The sequence below is a fragment of the Serinus canaria genome, chromosome 2, assembly GCF_022539315.1.
Source record: "Serinus canaria isolate serCan28SL12 chromosome 2, serCan2020, whole genome shotgun sequence".
In the NCBI taxonomy this organism is placed as follows: Eukaryota; Metazoa; Chordata; class Aves; order Passeriformes; family Fringillidae; genus Serinus; species Serinus canaria.
In genome coordinates, this window is record NC_066315.1 from 16,001,984 (window position 1) to 16,021,761 (window position 19,778).

The following is a 19,778-nucleotide window of genomic DNA, read 5'->3' on the forward strand; positions in this document are numbered from 1 at the left end:
ATAATTTTGGTTGTTTTGACTACATTTTACAGAGGTGAAACTGCAGCCAAACTAACCTAATGACAAACACACACAAACAAATCACTTATTTACATTAAACAGTACCCATGTTAAACTTTAAAAATTAGTAATTTCCCTAAGACTGTTGAAGACTACTTCCTTCTTCCAGTCTGTTAACACATGATGTGAAAACACCTGCTTTCAGATCAGAACAAATGAAACTTTCCACTGTCTTAACAACTAGGAGAAGGTACAGTGGGATGGTGTTCCTTTCATTCACAAAACTAGAAATAATTCATTTTCCTTCATCCTGACTGCATGCATACATGCTTCAGACCATTCCTAAGCTATTAAATCCAGCTGGACCTTGTAAGGACTTAAGAATATCTCTCCTATCTTACAACACTTTCAACACACAAATAAGCAGAAGCACTCCCCATATAGAGCCTCATCCTCCAGATGTTTTCATATATGCATGATTCCACTAAATGCAGCTCTGTTCAAGCAGAAAAAATTACCAACTGTAGCAAAACTAAGCAGAATTCAAGAGAATGTGGGACTAATTTTTGGACAGGTGAACAGGAAATAAAAGAGGACATCTCTGTATCCCAAAAAGTAGTACAGAATAAAGTAGCAGCATATGGGCATTCCACATGCATTTAATTCTGAGATTACTACACTTTCAATTATTATCAGATACAATGAAAATCAGTGTATTTAAAAAAAGGCATGGTCTTATAATGCATCTACACACTTCTATGATATTAACAGTGGTCTACAGAGCCTCACCATTAAGTCAAAGAAGGAAAAACAAACAGGATTTATAAGACTAACTGGGTACCCATGAACACATTTGCAGGGTTAAACTACAATGTCCTAAAAAAGTATTTGAAAGATACTTCCTTTATTTTACTATAACTATTACATCAAGTAAAACTAGTGCAGCAATAAATATGTATGTACATCAGAATTTGTTAGCTTTATACAGAACAAAGAAGCACTGATTTAAAGCTCCAAATTCTCTACTTGAATACTTCACCTTGTACCTTAACACAAAGGCCAATCAACAAAAAAAAGAATTTTTCCAATTCAGACAGCAACTGAAATTTTCTAAATTCTGGCTGTTTGTTACCTAACACTGTTTATTACCTGGAAAAATCCTACTTTTTTCCTAGGAAGCAGGAATACAAAATAAGATCAGTTAAAAAATACTGGGGATATTACTACTGTTTATAAACCTGTAAAAACACAGCAGGCTGACTTTACTGTGAACACAGTTCTTCAAGCTCCTGTCAAGAAAGGCTCTAGTATGTGCTACCTTTGATCATCTGTTAAGAGTTCTACATAGCAGCTACATACAAAGAAGCTTTTTTCATTTCTGATGGGGTTTAGTCTATGGAGCATGTATCTACACAGTACAGCACCAAAATACACAAAGTTATTAAAAAGGATGCAAAACAGCAAATATTTATTGCTAATAAAAAATTCAGAAAACTATTTCATGTTATCAAATATTGCAGTATGTCTAAATAAACGAGACATACCAGTTAAAATAATAAAAAAAAAGGTTTATTTAATCTTTGGGACTGTAAGGAAAACTACCATACCTGTAAAAACCAGAAAGTTAATAGGTGTTACAATGCCTCAATGATTGCTTCCAATTAAACTCCCATTTTGGGTTCACTCCAGTCACCCTAGCTGAGTACAAGGCACATTTAGTGTAAGACATCACGTGAGTGATACTGGCTAATTTTAATGAGAAATTAGCGACTGCTTAAGTAAAAGTTTGTTAAAGATAACTTACCACCATCCCTCTCTCTAACTCTGTGAGTATGCACACTTTTTGCTTTACTGTGCCCTGTGTTGTCACCGTATTTGTTTTCAGGGCTGTCAGAGCGCCGCAGCATTTTGTTTGGTGGTGAGGGATCTGTGGTGTCTCGCATCTTGTCATGACGGTGATCACCACCACTGGGATGACTCTTGGATGAGTACTTAAGAGCCTGAAACAAATCATAAGAAAACAGGCATCGACATTAGATACAAAATTATGGGATGCTTTCTTCTCTTCCAAAAGTACTTTTAAATGTTAATTAATTTTCACTTCCTATTAAAAATCAGCATTAGTCTTCCTAGTTTTAATTACCTACATTAAATCAACAAGTTCTGTAATTAGAACTTAAACCAATTTCTCCCACTATTACATCCAATGCAACATTTGCTGTTAAGAAGAACCTAGTTTCTCTATCTTTTCACTGATGCACTACACACTTTCAGTAGTAAATGGGCCACAGTTTCTCCACACTTTTGGAAGAACTAGTCTCCACTTGTTATTAGGAAAACAAACTTACAGTTACACTGAATCAGTGTAAACTTTGAATATGTTCTCTATACTCTAGTCAAGACCACTTGGTTTCACCATTACCTTGAATTTCTGTGATGTTTTCTTCAGTACTAACATCCCTGTAACACGTGTAATTAAAAAAATAATTCTAGGGGGCCAAAACATGTAATGTAATAACTCATTCTAAAGTCTCTACCAAAAATTACATGCTCTGCCTCATTCTAACCTGTTGGTTCTGTGAACTTCTGAGTAGCAAGTGTTTACATTTACGCAAACTGTCACTGACAGCTGGCTTGGACTGCCGTACTGCACTCCAGTGATTGAAATACACAGAAATGAGGCAAAACAGTTCAATTCAGGGCCTACAGAGAGCAATATCACAACATACGGCTTTCCAAAGACTCAAACCTCAACAACTGGGTTTCTTCAATACATGCAGCAAAGAAGTGAACGTCCACCGTACAAGAATTGAGGCTATTGTCAGTAAGTCAAGGACTTGATGGTTTCTGAACATGTCCAGCAGCTGGCAACTGCAGAAATTAAGCCTCACTTGCAACCCCAAGTTGCTCAGGGTCTAAACCCGAGCCCTGCTCAGATTACAGCCCCCAGCAGCAGTTTTGGGGAGAAGAAAGGGCTTTGGGGAGGGGTTGGGGGAGGGGGCGGGGGGGGGAAGAGTAAGACTCCTTTTGTTTTTAGAAGAAAAACATTCACCTCTCCTGGATCTCCACTCCACCGTAGGAGACCCCGGCTCCCTCTCCCGCCCCTCGCACCCTCCCCGACTCCCAGGCCCGAGGCCCGCACGGGTCGCACTAGGCCTCTCCTGCTCGCCCCGGCTCCGTAGGCCTCGGCCGAGCACCGCGGACCCGTTCCCTGAGCCAGGGCCGCCGCCGCCACCTCTCCACCCGGCGGCCCCGGGCCCAGAGCGCCGCCAGGGGCCGGACCGGGGGAGCCGCGGCACCGCGGCCTGCAGCGGCCGCCGGAGCCTCTGCTGAAGTAGTACCCCCCCCGCCTCCCCTGCTCCTCCTCCCAGCCCGGCGGTACCTGGTAGGGCTGCGAGTCCCCCCTGCGGTCGTGACAGCTGAGGAGAAAGCGAGAGAAAGACAGAGAGGCGTTAGCGAGCGCCCGTTACCGGCCCCACGGCCGGGCCGAACATGGCGGAGGGGGTGGGGGGGGGCGGCCCCGGGGGGCGGGGGGGGTGAATTTACCCATCACTGAGTCTCTGCTGTTTCCTCGCATACATTACCATCAATGCCCGGCCTGTGTGTGTGAGGGTGAGGGGACCAGGAGGGCACGGCCGCGGCCGGGCCACAGGCGCCGAGGGGGGAGGCGGGGGCGGCAGCGCTCCGGGGGCAGGGGCGGGGGAAGGGGGCGGCTCGGGCAGCTCGGCTGGAGCGGCGCTCACGGGCCCATCGCCTCGAGAGGGGAGACGCTGGCAGCTCGGCCCCGCGCGCGCTGAGACACACCGGGAGCACCGACTCGGCCACCGCCTCCCCCCGCCGCGCCCGCCGCCGCCGCTCCAACTACATCCGGGGAACTCGGGCGACGCCGCGCTCGGTCAACGTCGGCTCTTTCCGGCTCTTTCCGACGCGCTCCGTCCCCTCTGTCCCCTTTGCTCTCGGGCGACTCTGCCTTCGGTAAACATCGGCTGCGTCCGCCGTGCCTGACGCCCCTCAGTCCCTCCCTTCGGCAAACATCGGCTACCTCCGCCAAGCACGACGCCCTTCAGTCCCTCCCTTCGGCAAACATCGGCTCCTTCCGTAACGCTCGGCCCTCCTGCCCCTCCCGCCTCGGCCCACTCTTGCGAGCGCTACCTGTCTTCGGAAAACATCGCGTTTTTCCGGAGAGACGTTTCCGCGCGGCCGTCAGGGCGGTGCCGCGTTCGGAAGCGCTCGGGTATTTCCGTGACCCCTCACGGGCCAGCGCGGTCGTTGGCGGGTGCACGGGGCCGGTTAGCGGAGGGCAGCGCGGCCTCGCTAGCGGTGCCGCTCCCTCGGTGGGGAGGAATCGCGATCCTGCCAGGCAGGTGGGGGCAACAGGGGGAATTATTGCGGGGGGGGTGGGGGGGGGGATTAGCTAGGAATAGGACGGTCTCCTCTTACCTACCCCCTCCTCCCCTTCCGCTTGGGCACTCGATGTGCAGATAGGAGCCATTTTGTGCGCGGCGCGTGTTCCCCGGGGCCGCGCTCTGCGGCGAGGTGGGTGTTAAAATGTCCCTGGGACGGCGGCCGCGCGGGTCGGGCCTCGGCCTCGCTGTGTCCTCGGGGCCTGTGAGTCCCGGCACACGCCGTGGTCCCGGCACACGCCGTGGTCCCGGCACACGCGATCCGCGTCACCCCCGTGTTGGGAAGCTCCGGGCGCTCGCTGTGTCGGGAAGATTCTCTGGTGGTGTCAATGCCTGCGGAGCCCTTAAGCAGGCACTGACGGGACGAGGAGCGATGGCCACAAACTAAAACACAAGAAGTTTTCACCTCACAATGAGGAAGGACTTCCTCGTGTGGAGGGTGGAAGAGCACTGGATTAGGCTGCCCGGGAAAGGCGTGGAGTCTCCCTCTGTGGAGACATTCAGGACCCACTTGGATGCTGTCTTGCCAGGGAGTGGGACTGGATGGTCTCCAGAAGGCCCTTCCAACCCTAACCATTCTGTGAATAAGTGATTTTTGCTTTTTGCTGACCAGGCCCTCGAAGTTTGGGGTACAAAGCATCCTATATTCAGGATTGTATAAAGGTATTATAAAAAATAACATAAATACTTTGATACTGTTGCCACGACAGTGTCATAGGGACCAGCAGCTTTCAGTAAAGGTTTGAGAGCATTTGCCAAATTTTCTTCTGTCCCCCTCCTGGAAAAGGAAGAGATGTGGTACATCTGAGAATGGGCATGTTAACCTTAAATAGAGAACCTTGTCCGGTGGCTCCATATATGCTAGTGAAGCATTATTCAAGGCAACATCTTACAAATTTTTTTTTTCTGTTTCTTTGTTTGTTTGTTTTCCTTTCATTTGAGTGCAGAAGGCCGTTGCTGAAAGGGGACTTCAGGGAGTGAGTGGAGTATGACTCAGCAGGGAGCTGTTCTTCAGGGTTACAATAATGAACTAGTGAAATGCATTGAAGATTTATGTATGCAAAAAGAAGAACTGAACAAACAAATCCAGCAAGCAGAAGAGGAAAAGAATAAACTCCAGCATGAAATCCAAGTCCTCAGTGAACAGCTGGAGTGTGTATGTGAAAACCTGGCCCAAAAAGTGGCTTCACGGAATGAACTTGATAAAATACTTGCTGAAACAGAAGCTGCTTACATGAAGATTTTGGATAGCTCTAGAACTTTACTTAATGTCCTGAAGAAGGAAGTGGGAAGTTTAAAGCATTCACCAGATCTGAAAACCAATGTAACGTGAAACAGTCAAATGTTTGGACTCTGCAGTGCTAAAATTCCACTAGGTGAGAAATGTGGTCAGCCACAGAGCCTTACAGCCTCAGTATAAGCAGAGAGGGATTTTCTTCCAGTCTTTCTGTATGTTTTATTATTTTCAAATGCACTAGAAAATAGATTAAATAAAGTTGCCGTTTTGCTTTTAAAAAATCTACTTAATTGAACACTACAAAAAATAGCAGAGAGGTAATTGAGGTAGATGGGAGACTGTCAGTTTTGACATCATTGTGCTTCAAGGCTTAGAAAAAAGGCATGTTTTATGATGGCTTCAGGTAGCTCCCAGTAAATGATTCTTTAAAAACTAGTGGATGCAAGTCAATCAGATGCTACTTCACTTAACAAATGCTTAGGCTTTACTATTGGGACCAAATAGAAATGAGCTATTTAGCTTCCTCTAGGAGCTTGGAGTTCTGATGCATGCACAAAGACAGCCCCGGTTACAGTAATTGCCCACTTAAATAATAGAAGTAAGAAATCAGGAACAATGCAGGGCATGGAGGCCTAAAATTTTGCACTGTATGTGGTTCATACATCTTCTGAGGCTATTCTTCAAGACCTTGTTTAGAAAGGAGGTGTGCTGCAGTGAAAGTCAGGTTCGGTGCAAGTGCAGACAGCGACACCATGAAGGCTTGGACCAGTAATTCCCTTGGAGGTAAAAAAATGTGTCAATAGAAACTAGAAGTCCTGAAAAACCACTGGGGTCCAGTTAAAAATACAGAGGTAAATAGAAGATTAAAGAAGATAATCCTGGCTAAAAGCCAGTAATACAATGTCTGGAATCCTTTTTAGTGCCTTTTAGCTCCATACTGATCCATGAAATAACTGTAGTAAGATTGTGGAGAATAAGGAACATCCTGAAATGATGTGAAAGAAATACAAATGGAAGGTTAAAGAAGAAAATGAGAAGTGGTTTACAGCTGTCAGCCATTCTTACAGAGGACATGAAAATAGAACTTAGTTTAGAGATCAGGGATGACATAACAGCATGGCATAAATTTCAATTTAATGCTGGTTTTTGTTTCTGCTGAACCTCTCTGTTCTGCAGAAATCTCTCTCAGCAGTATGTGCACATACACGTGCATTTTGTCCCCCTCATTTGTGTGTTACAACAGTAACTTTTTAAACTGTGTCTTGTGAAATCTTCATTCAATACCAATTAATTAAATTGGAAGAAGTGCAGTTGAAATCTCCTGACTTGATAGTGGTGTGTCTGTCAGGTGCACATACAGAGGGAATGGAGATGTGAATAATTTTGGTAATAGCTCTTCATCAATAATAGGGAGCAAATTTATGTTCTAGTTGCCAAGCTACATCAGGGATGAGTGTGACTGAGCTAATCACAGTTTACTTGTATGGCACTCCAGAGGCTTCCCTCTGGGGGATTCCCAGTGGGCAATGCAGAGGTGATAAAAGTACATTATCTCAGGGGCTTTGCTGTTGTACTGCAGCACTCAGGTTTGTTTGCCTTAGAGTAATCATAAATAATGCTTCTTGTTCTAATGAAGCTGATAAAACAAAAGAAGCTTTAAGAGAAGCCTTGTAAGACTTTAAAGAAATCTACTTCACAGCCATTATTACGTCTAGTTGTAGCTATTACAATGTCAAAACTAAGTAACTGGAGATGCTTGATTTTATTTTTTGCTAAAAAAACTAAGGGAAAAATGTAATTGTTGACTAGTACTTGTGCACATACAGGGGCCTCCCAACATTCAAATAAAAAGTTGAAATGTTGCTAAGATTCCATTCAGTGATCCCAATCTAAAGTTTCCATTTAAATTCACATTTAAAAGTGGAGAGAAATAATAGATCTCTAGGGCCTGCCTATTTTTAGAATAACTCTCTAGTGTGGTAGTCATCATGTACCTTTAGAGTTGCTACTCAGAAATAGTGTTTAGGATTATTATCTGTATTTATCCAAATGAACCCTTTTATTGAACTGGTAATCTTTTTCACTGCTTTTTCAGACACTATAAATCTTGGCCTGAATAGCTTTTATTAAACGACTTCACTTTGTTCAGAAGACATGCAGACTAAGTTGTTCCAAAGTATTGCTGGAAGAGAAGTGATAATTTGCAAATGGCAGCAGCTCTGCGGGTATAGCCTGAAACAGAAAGTTTACCTGGAATAAGGCAGGTCATAAGTTTAAAGTATCATGCTTATTCCTGACCTAATTTTTATATTGAATTTTTATGGCTCTCTGAGTTTGACCTGGTGCTTTACTGTAGTGCTAACAGTCTAGGAGCCTTACTGAGAAAAATTGGGTTCCTAATCTAAACTGCTGTGTTGGGTGTTCTGTATCTTTTTTAGTATGTGAGGAGACATTTTTTGAAACTCCTACCTGTGCCTGATTCAGAGGTTCAGTGAAATGCATCTGGATCAGTTGTCAAAAGTCCTGAACTTATGTAAAGGCAACTTTACCTGGCTTCCATATAACAGAACATAACTGGAAGAGATCTGATGATTCCCTACTTTGATAGCAATGCTTCTTGAAAATGTGCCCAGCACCTAACACACTAATGATCAACAGTTTTTTCAAAGCATTTGACTGTTAACTCCTTTCGAGTAAACTGAAGATATTTTGGCAGTTACCAAAGAAACTGCTTGTGGGTGGTATGTTGAAGTAGAAGTAATTTTCTGTGTGGAAGTGATTATGCCAGCAGCCGTTCACACCCCGTTACAGTCTCTTCTCAAAGGTCCTTACCCTGCAGTTCAGTTGCCTCCCACATGCAGCTTCTGTTAATAACCTTACAGAAATGGAGGTGAGTGGACTGGGGGTTCACCCTGATTTTAAGGGTAGGGAACAAAGAGAAGGTATGGATGTGAAGTCCTGGTTTGGGAAAACTGGAGCATGCGGGGGTAAGATGGAGAGGTGGAGTTCCTCCTAATTTCTGTCTGCTCTGAGCTACTGCCTACAGTTCTTGCTACCCAATAAATCAAATTCTAGAAATCATCTGAGCTTCATCTGAACTCTGGCCATTCTCCCCCTTCCTTTAAGCTCATCGATGGTCAGCAAAAGAGGCAATCTGTGTTTTGTTTTCACCTTTCTTTTATTTATTTCTGTTCCAGCAGGAGGCAGTGGAATCTGAGCCTCCTGTTTGCTGGGTAAGTGTGCTGCCAGGCTCACACAGGATGTTGTTTCCTGTCCTGGTTGCTCTCCTAAGAACAATCCTCAGGGAATTGCTCGAGTTTTATAAAGAGCCTCCAGTTCTGTGTGTACTTGATGTTGTCTGTATGTCAGATTGACCTTGGAGAGTTTAGGCTGAGGATTGGCAGGTTTTTTGCTTTTGGTGAATGCAAGAGATTGGTTTCCTTGCACTAGGAATTCTTCAGTACAGGAAGACTAGGCATCTTCAAATACCCAAAGAATTGTACATTTAAACAATGAAGCAAGCTGTATTCTAAACTCAGGTGACTGGATCCTGGATTTCTGTTCCAGAATTGAGAATCATTTCCATCTAGGTCTTGGGTACAAGTGTGTTCCACTCCAAATCAGTAAGTGGATTAAGCTGAACTGGTAATTCTGTAACAAGAATATTCAGAAGATGGTTAGCCAAAGCATTAAATGTCTACAGTTAATTCATCATACAGATGAGACTTGTGCAGAAGACCAATATCTATTACTCCTTAGATGATTTTGCTGGTTAGGAAAGATTTGAGTGATGAGGTGTAGCCTGTGGCAGTTGCCTTAACTTTGAGCAGGTCCTAGATTATTGGGGTTTTATGCAAGTAGACAAAACATTTATTTTTTTCAAGTTATTTTCTTTTTTAATTTCTTCTTTTTCAGGAATGAGCAAGGAGTTATTAATAAATACTTTAGTGTTGATTTATTTGTGTGTGTGTTGGTGGTTTTCTTAACGGATGAATAGGCTGATTTTCCTAAAATCAGAGTGCTCTTCTAGCTTGAATGTATGTGTGTGATTTTAAATATGGATGTAAATATTATCTTTTTTGGGTGAAGGACAGACTAGCCTTTGATAAATTTGTGCACCAATTGCTTTGTCAGTGTCTGTTGTTTTACTGGGGTGGAGTCAGGCACCATGGCCATTTCTTGGGTGTCTGTTCTATGTCTTTTTTGAACTTGGGATGAGTTTTTCCTTCTTTGCCCCTTAACTACTTACAGATATGTCAGGGATTTTATTAGATGCCCCAGAGTAGTCCTTGATGGTTGTCTACCTCATTTTGTTTCAGTTGAAGTTTGGTTCACTGTCTAGCTGTAAAACCCAGCTACTTGCATGTTAGGCGTTGATGAAACATGGAGAGGTTCAAGCTTGCAGAGCAGGGAGCTATGTGGTCATTCATAGCTCTAGCCTGTGGGGTTTGTGTGAAAAGTACTGCAGTGTTGTAGTGTGCATTGACAAAAATAAGGTGTTAGTAGAATTGGGGCTAGAAGAACACTTTGATTCTGTAGAGGTTTTGAAAAGTAGTACAAGAGCTTGTGGGGTGGAACACTGCAGGGTTTTTTGCCTATTGGTGCAAGACTATGGATATGCTACAGGAACGACTACAGAAAATTTGGAAATTTTAGTACAAACTTGGGTATCTTATTTAGCAGCACAATGGAAAATAACAGTATAAAATACATGCATTTTGATCATAGCACACCCATTGTTTGTGACCCAGAGCAAAGCTGGTAATACTTGTAAGTATGCGTAATTTGAATGTCACAAATGGGGAAAATGTTACTTTTAGAAAAGAATTCATCCATATGAGAGGAAAAAAAACACGTTGACAAAGATCATGTTCAGGAAAAAGCATTTGTGTAAAGTCCTGGCAGTCATGCTTTGGAGGTGGGGTTGATTGTGATTCCACTGATTGTGATGGGAGCTTGTTTATCTCACAACTCACTTCAGGGCCTGTGAAATTTCATGGGGTGGCTTCTCCTCTTGGCCTTAGCAGAACTCCTGTACAGAGTGTGTGTACTTGGTCCTGAAGGATTTAGAACAGTGTCAAGAGTTCTTTGCTATCTTGTGTGAAGTAGGCATGTAGCTTCCTGGCCAGTCTAAATCAAGACCACAGGAGTGTTAGAGACTAAAACAAAGAGGCTGAAAAATTTTTAACACCTACTTTGAAAAATGATTAAAATTATGAAACCTGATAGAGTGGTCACAGAGCATTTTAAAGTTAAATCTTCACAGGTGTTATTTTTTGAGCTTCATATGCGTGGGTTCTCTTGCTTCAGTCAGAGCTCCCATAATTGGCTTGAGGTTATCCATTGATATGGGATACATGGGAACACTTATAGAAAGTTATTTACATAGTTATCATAGTCCATGGCAGATTTGTAATTTATGTTTTTTTAAAAACCATATAGTTTTAGTTGAACATAGTAAAAAGTCTCATATTTCTTTCCTAAAGGCTTTCAAATCTCTCTGTATTCAGAATTAGATCAAAGTACTATTTGTTGTTGTTATATGACTATTAAAAAGTTTATGCAACTTGGATACTGGTTCTAATCAGGCATGTCTGTCAGTTCCTGACACAAAATCCTCTTCGTATTCTGCAAGCTTACACTTTCTTAAAACCTCCCTTTTTTCTTATTCAGTAAGAGCACTTTAAGTTGAATTTCAGCATGAGAGAGTTTGTTACTTGAATGGTTTTTTAATGTAGTTAGTATTCAGGGATGAATCATACACTGTCAGGTGTTTAAACCAAAAAACTGGCAGTAATTCTTAAATGGTTTTGCAGTTGTTCAGTAACAGAAATCCTGCTAGACGTTTGTGCTGCTCACTGCCTTGTAGTAAGTGAGATTAATTGCTGTAACTCATGAATCCAAGGTACTTTTTGTTAAATATTGAGTCTTCCTCAAGTGTTGTTGCTAGCATGAGTGGAATGAATGCTCCATTCCAGGGAACATGGGGCAGAAGACGAGCTGCCTTTTTAGTAGAGACCACCATCTGGAAAGAGAGGAGCATCCTTGTTAGCCTTGTTGTAAGGTCCACTGAAGCAAGCTGAAAAAAAGAAAACCCAGTCCATGCTGTCAGTCACAGGGAATGTGATACCCACTTGCAGCCAGGTTATCTTTAAAGGCAGGAGCTCAGGTACAGCTGGAAGCAGTGTAGATGCTGCAGAATTGGGCTCAGAGAGGCTTGTTTTGCCCTACCAAGAAGCAGTTGGCCCTGTGGACACACTTAGGAAATCTGCACTCTGGAGTCACTGGACTTGTTAGAATAATGTGACCTGTTCTTGAAACTCAGGGAATTCTGCATCTTATTGATACATGACTTAGTGACATGACTCTATGAGAAGGATATTTATATAAAATCCTGTACATTTTAGTGTTTTTTCTCTGAAGCCTAAAGCCTTCTTGCTTTAGATTCAGGTTGTTCGAGTTCAAATACCTGTGACCAAAAATACAGATGCCCAAGTTCCACTGAAGCCCAAAAGCCCGGAAGTTGTTTATACTCACTGTGTAGTAGACTGAATTCTTGGTCAAATGCAGTCTTAATCCTTCAGTCAAGTTGCAAACTTTGTGGCTCTTCTTAGTTTAAATGATTTGCATGAAGTGTTGCTTGCTCAGTGTGGAATGTGCTTTCGGTTTTCTGTTTGTTTTTTAATGAAGTGTTCCATTGAGGCCTCCTGTGGCACTCTGCCATACACATTCATGGTGTGCATGTAAGAATGTTTTCTTTGAGAATGTCAAAAGGAAACTACCTGTACAGCAGCCATTTAACTGAAGCAAAATTTGGTTTTATGCCATGCTGGTTTTGTTTCTAAAAGTGTTTAGAAATGATGCATTTATAAATATATAAATTTATATAGGATATATAAACAAGTGCTTCCAATGAACTGTTCACATAGTACCTCACAGAGAATGTTAATATCTTTATTCCCTTGATTGACAGTGACAGTAGTAATCTGCCCCAAATAAGAAATGGATCTGGGAACAGAGGCTTTGCTTTTTCAGCCTTAATTGAATGCTCTGACTTGGACTGGTTCCCAGGGATTCATGTTCTGTTTGGTGTTTTGACATAAATGGACAGGATTATGCATTCTCAACCTGTGTGTTGGAGGCTGGGATAGATATAACTGATTAGAGGCACACTTTTTTGCTCTTGCTTCCTCCACATTGCATGCAGCTTGATGATGATGTTTAAATGTGTTACTCCTTTCTCCATAGATAGACAGACCCTCCATGACAAGGCATCCCAGCTCCTGAGCAGCCACTTGCACTTTCCAGACCTGCTCTTTTCAAGCCCCTCCTTTGGGACCTGTAGGAGGTGGGGCAAAGAAACAGAAAGAACTTTTAAAGATAGTTGCTAATTAATTACCTTTCAAAGCCTAACCTTTTCCAGATACATTGCCTTTATAGACCCTATTGTTTTATCAGGCTGCTTACTACCTTATACTAGTCCATGTAGGACCACCAGGTTTTTTAGGCATGGAGGCTCCTTGGTGCTTAAAGGTAGTGGGAGGTCTGAATTCTAGTCCATCTATAACAGCATACAGAGCACATACAACAGCAGCAGGCTGTGAGGCAACGATATTCCACCACAGCTTGTTTTGGGTTAATGGATTGAAGTAGTATGGCAAGGGAGGAACTCTAGGCATCTGGATAGGTGGGCCTCTTCTATAGTGAAAATAAGCTGGCTGTATGAATTCAGGTTAAGAACCTAGGACAGGTGGCACCTGCCAGCAGTATTTAAGTATTTATATATCATATATATATGTATGTGTGTGTGTGTACTCACACATACATTAAAATGTATATATAAATATACTCAGCATTTTTGTAAGTATAGGAGTTCTTGGTAAAAAGCTGTCTAATACTTCAGTATTATCTGCCATTAGAAAAGACAGTTTAAACAGGTTGGACATTAACAACTTGCATGAGGTTGTGTACCCTGTTCTTCCTGTAGTCTTTGCAGTCTTGCTTCCACATAAGCTGTCATTTGTAGCACCATCCTCATCTTCCTCCTGCAACAGCTTTTGTTGCCTCTATTTCCTAGCTCCTTTTTTCCCATGTGTTTAGTTATCCCAAGCTGCTGACCACAAACATTCTGCACTTCTGACATGTGGTGGGTCAGAGATGCTTTCACTATCTTGATATTGTCCAGACATGTTCTGGCACACTCAGGAAAATTGTTTGCATAATAAACAGATTACATTCAATTTGACAGTGCCCCAAAAGTTATGATTGGATGGGGTGATAATATTATATTGCAGAGAAACAACAGACACCTCATCTTAGTTTCATCCTAAAAAAAGGATGTAGGTCAAAGCAATAGATGGATGGGAATTTTCCTGATATGCTATGGAGATTAAAGAATAGAAGTTTATTTTGTTTGTCATTGAGTATAAATAATATAATCTTCTGCAGATAAAGGTCTGTATGAGACGCTGTAATTTAATTTGTATTAAGGCTGTGCTCAGAGTGATGTGAGTTTGTTTCAGAAGTGTTTGCTCTGTGTTTGAGAAAAGATTATAACTTGAAATTAGAAAAAGGAAAAGGAATAGAGTGCTGGATCTTGCAGATAATGATCTCATTGAGGAACCTGTTATAGGTCAGCTGTGTAATCTTCAAAGCTCTGAGTGCGATCTGTATTGCAAATTAATAAATATCTGCTAAGACAGAATAGAGTATGGAACAATAAGGCTACTTGGAAAAAGTTATGTTAAGGCATTGTATGTATTCAGCAATTTTCTTTGCAATCCTGCTCTGTTTTACAGCCTAATCTATTCTCCACTAAGATGTGCTAGAGATAAACATTTCAGATGCCTTTGTGTGCAGAGAAGAAGGAGAGGCAATTAAAAGTCTGCATGCTGTGAAGTCTCTGGGTACCAACAGTGTCTGCCCAGACCTTTACAATGTTTTAGGGAACAATTGGTTTTCCTGCTGTCTGGGGTGACCGAACAGCAAGAGTTTTTGAAGGAGAACAGTAACTCAGTTATTTTTATGCTAGCTAAAGTCCTGCTGGTTTGCATAAAGGTTTCCATTTTTATTTACTGGTAGCAAAGTCTTGGTGACAAAATGGTTCCTCCAGATCAGATGCTGTTTTATTAGAGTGCATCATTTCATTTCTGACAAATAAAGGGCAAACTTCTGATAATGTAGTGAAAGAACCTGGGGCAGGGCAGTATCTGGTATTGGCCTCCATCAAAGACAAGGAAAAGCACAAAAGAGCCAAACTGCTGGCCATGGTCTGAATCAAAGGGGTTGCCTCCAAGAGTAGCAAGTGAGAGGGATTTTCTTTCTTTTAACTTGCTCCCTCCTACATCATTACTGGACTGAGTAAGAAAAAAATTTTCTTTTGAATAATAATAAATGGGATAATTTGCTTCAAGAAAAGCTAGGAGGCAGCTAGCTGCTAAAGCTGCTCCATGTGAGCTTTATTTATTTTTTTGTCAAAAAAATTTCAAAATGCAAATTCTAAAAGCAAAAAGCCATTGTGAGGAAAAGAGGAACAACAAAATGTTGTGTTTGCTTGTCATTGCAGACCTTTTATAGTTGAGTAACCACTCCAATGTGCAGTTTCTTGGCTGCAAGTACTGCTTGTCCAAAACATGGATTTTTGGTTTCAGACTTGTTCAGTCTAAAATTCCTTTTCTTATTTTAGATAAACATAATAAAGCAGTATACTTTTTTTATTTGTATTGAATATATATTATATATACATACATGTTATATATTACTTATGTAAGTATGTTGTTACTTAGATAGGTATGGAACTGAACCTATAACTTAAAAGTACAAGGTTTTTTTCCCATGGTTTACTATGCCATGTATTACTACGTGTGTTACCACACTGTTGTAGCTGGAGTGAGGCTTGGTTCTCAGACATTAAGATGAACTTTGATTAGCTGATAAGTATTTATAGTTTCAGGTGTTGGCAAAGTCAGAAGCAGCCAAACATTGGGAAGTGTAACTTGACTTTGCAGATTTAAATTAGGATTTGCATATTGCCTTACATGGAACTTGTCTTTGTTTCAAATGACTTCTGCATCTGGTTGTGTGTTGGGAGAGCACAGCCAAATGTTTTAAAGAGGTATCAAAAGCCATAGAACCATTTAAATTGGAAAGAACCTCCCATATGGTCAAGTCCAACCATTAACCCAGAACTTCTAAGCCCACCACTAAACCATTTCCCTAAGTGCCACATCTAAGTGTCTTTTAAATAAATAATAGCTGCTTGAACTACTAGATGCTACCTCTGCTACACTGGGATTGTTATATTGAGAAGCTATGATGTAACTTGTAGTTAAAATAATCTCTTTAGCAGGAGCACAAATCCCCTTAAACTAACTACAGTAGTTGTACAGTGTTACTGGATTTGAAAATGTAAACTTCTGATTCTTGTGCTTTGGCCTGTATAAGAGCTAAGAAGGTAACAAAAAATAATCTTAAAATTCTGGAATGAGTTTTGAGATATTAATTAGAATTTAATAATTGCCTAAGGATTTTATGCCACAAGGCTCACTGAAAGTTGATGGGTCTTGTGCTCTGCTTGCTGCTGTTCTGGTTTTTAAGATTCAGGATTCTGCATGCATTTCTCAGAGGCCTGGCTCCTGAAAGCAGGGCATTTTCTTTGTCTTTCTTCCCCCTACCCTCTGAAGTTACACTTCTGTTTCTTGTAAAGAAAAGGCTGAAAGTGCAAAAGCAAGTAGAAAGGCTCAGAAATGCAAATATAAACAATTCTAAATCTTTTTCATTATTTAACAACGGTCTGACACTTCATGCTTGGCCTGGTGTGTGTCTTTTTCAGTGCCTGAAGCTGGTAATGGTCAAAGTCTTATTGAAAATTTCACACCGTGTTCTGTTTCAGTCAAGTCAGATGCAATGATGGCTCTAGGAAAGGCCCCCATAATCTGTGGCTATAGGACATAACTGCCTTTCTGTGCATGTGTATTTAAATTCCTCTCTTAGTACCTTTATCAACTACACCTAGCTTTCCACAGTCATTATGGGTTACTCAGAACTGTCAGGGAAGCCCCTTTTAATCCAGCCTCAATGTGTATGGAATTCTGGAGCTTCCAGGCCAGCAGAAGCTGGAAGCCCTATGGAATGGCAGGGGAGGGGAGGGCTCCTGACTCCTGGCATAGAGAGCATGCAGCACCAATACAGCAGCAGCCTGTCTTCTGCCAGAAGAAGTATTAAACTGACATGATGCTTCCTAGAATCAGGAATCTTAGAGGAACAAACCATTTCAGGGCTGAAAGAGGCTCCAGGGGATTTCCTAACATCACAATGTATTTATTCCCTGCAAGTGAATGCAGAAAAGGTAGATGGGAAGATGACTGAACAGAAGGGGTTTGTAGTACTTATAGAGCCTGCTTTGGAGTTTGAAAGGCCAAAAATATGATCACAACATCTAGCTGAGGATTGAAGATGTGATTTAAAAATGGAACAGTTTGTCAGACTGAAGCTAAAGATTGAAGTAAGTATGCTTTATAAAGGGTAGGACAAAGACGTACTAACTCTGATCAAGAGAGAATAAGCAGCTGACAACATCTAGAGGAATTTTTCTGAGAGGAGAACATCAGAACAACTGCCAGAATTGTATAATTTTTCAATCTTTTTTGTTAAAACATAAATTAGTATCTAACACGAAGAAAAATTTATCACAATAGAAATAATTAAATCCTTGGCAAAATGAACATGAATTTTGATGCCATTCCACAATTATTTTTGACAAATGTTTTAAATTTGGCCCAAACAATAGCAAGGAGGCTTTGTGGGTGTCATAATATGCAATCTAGACTTGAATGATTTGTTTCAGTCATCATAAAGAGGGGACAATAGAGGAAGCATGACAAAAATAGAGACAACAATGAGTAGGGCTGCACATAATTTTGGCTCTCCTATTTTTATAAAAAATCTTTGTGGTTTGCTTAAAGCCTCAGCTCCCAGATTCATGTAGTAAATAAGCTAAGATTTCATTACACAAAAAGAAGTTTCTGATTTCTGCAATTGCAAAAGAAATGCTTATATACAAAGCAAGAAGAGGAACCAAAATATATCTTTTTAAGAGACAAAAAGTAAAATCCACCTTTACTTTAAAAAAACCCAAAGGTGTGAAGACTTGATGCTGCTATTAGAGCTCAGGTCAGTATTTATAATGTGTTGATTGCTCAGACAGACATTGCAAGGCCTTGTATCCCATTCTTTTTCTTTCCTTAGCAACGTTCTCTCAGAGCCTGGAAAATAACATGCCCTCTGTTTTATGTGCTTTTTCCTTCAGCAGATGCTGCCAAGCCCAGCGTCTGATTTCAGTCCTGATCTGGAATAACTCCAGGGGCATGCACGAAGCCATTTCTTTCTTCCCTCCTAAGGGGGTGGTGGCAGGGAGGAGATTCAAGACTATTGTTCTCCCTCCCTTTGTCCCTCCTGCAGCAGCAGCCAACATTGTTCATTTTTATTTACTTCCCCCTCTCTGTAAACCAGCAGGGCTCGCAGCAGAGGGATGCAGCTCTCATTAGAGTAATTAGGCTGATTTATGAGAGAGTGGCACGGTGAAGCAGAGCTTTCCTAATACAGTGTTCCCCACGGGAGGCTGGGCACCCCCTAGCTGCTGGTAGTGCAGTGCTGGGCCTCCCTGCCAGCTCGGACTGGAGAACCCCCTTCTCTTCCACCTCTCATATCAGTGAACGTGACAAACACATGCAATAAATGCTTTTTTCCTTCATGTGATATTCTTCACAAGTTGTATGTTCCACGTTAATATTAGAAGTCTAATTAAAGTAATAAAGGAGAGGGATCCTTCCTTAGTGTTAACTAAGTGTATGTTTTGGCTTATAAAGGACTCTTGAAGCAAGTTTGCTGTGTCACTGGAATGGCAAGAGCTGTTATGGCTTTGTTCCTCTTCTGCTCTGTGGAAGTTTTCCATTACTTTTATGAAAGGCTTATGTATGATGAGTTAGGAAATTTTCTTCTTCCTGGGGAAATGTTATGAATATCCTTTGTTCATCACACTTCCTTGGTGTTTTCATGGCAAGATACAGCGTGTCCCTGGGAAGTCCCGCTGCACTTTGGAAATCCCATTTGAAATGTACATGGGCCTATTTAAAAACACATTTAAGCTTTTAAAAATGATTTATACAAGCAAGCAAAAAATAAAGTATCATTAGCAATTCTGCCTGTTGTGTTTCTGCCGGGCACCAGGATCAAACTTGCAAAACTTGCCAGCTGCCTGCACTTCCCAGTGCAATATTTGTGGTCACCTTTATGAAAGAAATGTACCCATCAGTTGTCTTCACTAACAGGGTGGTATTTATAGTGACTGAAGGGCAATTAAATAACTTTGTAATCCCCCAAGTCTATAAGAACATATTTTATCCAGAGCTTTTTAATGGTGCTAAAGGCATGTACAATAGCCTGTCACATTGCAAACTGAAAATCCTCAATGAACCAACCCAAGGAACTGCCAGTAGAACCAAGCCAGACAAGTGAAAGCAATAAAAGAATGAAGTGTATGTTATAAATTGATATGAAAAATCTTACTGCAATTGTAATCGCCTCAAAATGCCTCATACCACCCACAAGAAAAAAGCACATAGGCATCATTTTCTGCCACCTTCACATTGTCCCAAATGCTCTCAATACACTTTCAGCTGGAATATTTTCCTCTGCCTTTTGCATACACAGAAAAGCAGTGCAAGCCCTAGTTTCATTCATCCCGTTCCTTCATGCAAAGCCTCAATGTATTTTTGGCTGCTGATTGATGATCTATGAGGAAATATACCCCCCTTTTACAGACTTGCATTCCCAAAACTGAGTAAGAACATTCCTCTTCATTTTGTAAAAAAAGAGGTGGGGAGGGCAACCCCTGGGACCTTTACAGCTGGAAGAAAAACTTGGGTGCTTATTGATACCTCATTAGTCTGTGTTCACCACAAAACAGCATCTAAAAATGTATCCAAACCACAGCTTTATTCTCAGAGGTCACTGTTTTGATGGGTAAATATGCAACCTAGTTTTTCTGTGTCTCCAGACACAGTGATTTCTCTGATGGATGTGGGGCATTCCCATGGGAGGAGCTCATGGTGTTGCTGTGTGCAAGGGCAATCTGGGGG

General features: G+C 41.6%; 2 protein-coding genes across 8 annotated transcripts in view; one reads left to right on the forward strand and one right to left on the reverse strand.

Annotated features, from left to right (window-relative positions):
- WAC (WW domain containing adaptor with coiled-coil) overlaps positions 1-3,688 on the reverse strand; it is a 56,031-nt gene extending 52,343 nt beyond the window's left edge. For 3 of the 4 annotated variants that reach the window (XM_050971703.1, XM_030232458.2, XM_030232455.2), the window contains exons 1-3: positions 3,547-3,684; positions 3,383-3,419; positions 1,805-2,000 (exon numbers count right to left, since the gene is read on the reverse strand). In XM_050971703.1, the coding sequence (XP_050827660.1) occupies positions 1,805-2,000; positions 3,383-3,419; positions 3,547-3,587 (274 nt within the window). In that variant the 5' untranslated portion in view covers positions 3,588-3,684. Of the gene's footprint in view, positions 1-1,804; positions 2,001-3,382; positions 3,420-3,546 lie in introns of all 4 variants that reach the window. The other variant, XM_030232465.2, reaches the window with a different exon arrangement.
- Positions 3,689-3,695: 7 nt separating this feature from the next.
- Positions 3,696-18,827, forward strand: LOC103812756 (microtubule nucleation factor SSNA1-like). Of its 4 annotated transcripts, none has more exons than XM_050971704.1 (3): positions 3,696-4,364; positions 5,351-5,779; positions 17,948-18,827. In XM_050971704.1, the coding sequence occupies exon 2, from the start codon at positions 5,392-5,394 to the stop codon at positions 5,734-5,736; it is 345 nt and encodes a 114-aa protein (XP_050827661.1). In that variant the 5' UTR covers positions 3,696-4,364; positions 5,351-5,391; the 3' UTR covers positions 5,737-5,779; positions 17,948-18,827. The 4 variants fall into 4 exon arrangements, with proteins under 4 accessions (XP_050827661.1, XP_050827662.1, XP_030088327.1 ...); XM_050971705.1 differs by having other exon boundaries at positions 17,951-18,827; XM_030232467.2 differs by lacking the exon at positions 17,948-18,827 and having other exon boundaries at positions 3,697-4,364; positions 5,351-5,921.
- Positions 18,828-19,778: the final 951 nt, after the last annotated feature.